The sequence below is a fragment of the Apodemus sylvaticus genome, chromosome 21 (assembly GCF_947179515.1).
Source record: "Apodemus sylvaticus chromosome 21, mApoSyl1.1, whole genome shotgun sequence".
Taxonomy (NCBI): Eukaryota; Metazoa; Chordata; class Mammalia; order Rodentia; family Muridae; genus Apodemus; species Apodemus sylvaticus.
Window position 1 is genome coordinate 45839765 of NC_067492.1, and position 2280 is coordinate 45842044.

The following is a 2280-nucleotide window of genomic DNA, read 5'->3' on the forward strand; positions in this document are numbered from 1 at the left end:
CTCAAGAGGCAGAGACAGGTGGATCTCTGAGTTCTGAGTTTGTGACCAGCCTGGTCTACATAGTGAGTTCCGGGACAGTGAAATACACACACACACACACACACACACACACACACAAACACTTTTCTCAAAAAAACAAGTCTAGAACTGGGGTTATAGACAGTTGTAAGCAACAGTGTGGGTACAGGGACCAAATTCTGAAAGGGCAGGCAGTGTGAGATTTTAATCTCCATATCTACTCCTTCATGTATGTCTGTTCGTGTCTCTGCCTGTGTGGGGATGTGTACACTGAAGTCCAGGTGCCCTCAGTTCCCCTGAAGCTGGAGTTAAAGCTGGTTGTGAACCACCACGCTGGATGTGGGGAACAAATACTACAAAAGCAGTATATACTTAGCCACTGGGTTTTTGAGACCAGGTCTCATTCTGTAGCCCAGGATAGCCTAGAACTCACGACAGTCCTCCTATCTTAGCTGCCAGCATACCTGGCTGACCTGGAAAGTCTCAGCGACAGTGTAGATTGCCACTGTGGTAAGGGAAGCTAAATGTGTGCCTGGGTCTACAGTGTGAGTGTGGTTCATCTTTGTGACAGCTTGTGATCACAGAGAACTGAAGAGTGACCCAGTCTTGCTGCGCTGTGTGTGGAGGGTGGTGGTGGCGGCGGGTGTGTGTGTATATGTGTGTGTGTGTGTGTGTGTGTGTATGTGTGTGTGTGTGTGTGACCTTCTCCCTAGGAGGGAGGGAGACAATGAGGAGCAAGAGAGTACAAGGCAGACCTCCCACACTTCCACTACCACTACCCCACCCAGCCCCACCCCCCTTCCCCGGGAGACAAACTGGCAGGCCTTCTCCAAACAAAGTTCTGAGGCTGTAACTCAACTAAAGGGGATGGACTTGGGAGGGGCTGCCCACGCCCACTCCCCAGCTCCTTCCCAAACAGTCTGGCTTCAGCCCCACCCAATCCTGAAGACACCCTCCCATTTAGTCTCTGTCTCTTGCGTCCCTGTACTGCCACAGGTGAGAAGGACCAGGTCTGGGAGAATCAATGGCCCTGGACCGGCGGGCTTTGGGCAGGACTCCTGGGGGGCCGTGGGGGAGGGGAGCGTGGAAGGCTGTAGTCTCGAGAGAGGACAGAGAGAAAACTAAACTTGGGAGAGTGGGAAACGAGTCTGTAAGGGGTGTTGAACTCTGAGAATTAGAAACTGAAGCCTTGGGAAGTCAAGAAGATTGAGTGGTGAACAGGTGAAAGGGATAGGAGGGTGCGGGGGAGGAAATGCAAAAGGTGACTGGATTCATCCAAAGGTTTAGGAAGTGAGGCACCTGGGTAAAAGTCCAAGAGGCTTGGACCAGGCTAGAGGAGGAAGACAGCAAGACTGGGAGACGGGAACTCGAGAAAGAGTCAGGACCCGGGGGGATTGGGGGGTGGGGTGGGGTGGTAACAGCCTGAGTGGGGACCGCCCTAGGCAACGAGGCGCTAGGGTCCTGAGACATTGGATATCACCTGCTGCCCTGTTGGCTGGCACCTCCACCTTCAACTGAAATTTCCAGAATGAGCCCCTCCCAGCATTTTCCCTCTGCTCACAGGCCCGGACCCAGGCTAACCCCTTCTCCATTGGCCACACTGGCCAGGCGCAACGATGACCGTCACCTACACAGCCAGAGTGGCCAATGCCCGCTTCGGCGGCTTCTCGCAGCTGCTGCTGCTGTGGCGCGGAAGCATCTACAAGCTCCTGTGGCGGGAGCTGCTGTGTTTCCTGGGACTCTACCTGGCACTAAGCGCCGCCTATCGGTGAGAAGACCTGGAGTTGGGGCTGGGATCTGAGCCCCGTGGAAGGGGCTGGGAGCGAAGGAGGTGGGGAAGACCTGAAGCTACTGCATTCCCTACCCCGCAGCTTCTTACTGGCAGAAGAGCAGAAGCGCTACTTCGAGAAGCTTGTCATATACTGCGACCAGTACGCCAGCCTCATCCCCGTCTCCTTCGTGCTTGGTGAGGTTGTGCCCCCTGAGAATCCTATTCCTACGTAAGGAAGAAATCTGTTTTCCACCCATGCTTCTTGGAGACCCCTATTCCTACCCCTCTAAGACAGTCACGTCACTCAAATCTAACCTCCAGAACTTCCCACACCTGGAAGATGACCCTACATCCTGAGACACTGAGTATCACTTGGTTAAGACACCCTCTGAAGTGACCCCTTGGAAGCATCACCTCACTCACAGACTTATCACCAGTTGTGTCAGCATCAGGTTAATATCCTCCACACGCATACACATCCTGAGCATCCT

At 54.0% G+C, this 2280-nt stretch overlaps 1 protein-coding gene across 1 annotated transcript in view; it reads left to right on the plus strand.

Annotated features, from left to right (window-relative positions):
- The first annotated feature begins 1634 nt into the window (after positions 1-1634).
- The window catches only part of Best2 (bestrophin 2), a 5276-nt gene continuing 4630 nt past the window's right edge, over positions 1635-2280 (plus strand). The window contains exons 1-2 of the mRNA XM_052166884.1: positions 1635-1786; positions 1890-1984. Coding sequence (XP_052022844.1) covers positions 1635-1786; positions 1890-1984 — 247 coding nt within the window. The remainder of the gene's footprint in view (positions 1787-1889; positions 1985-2280) is intronic.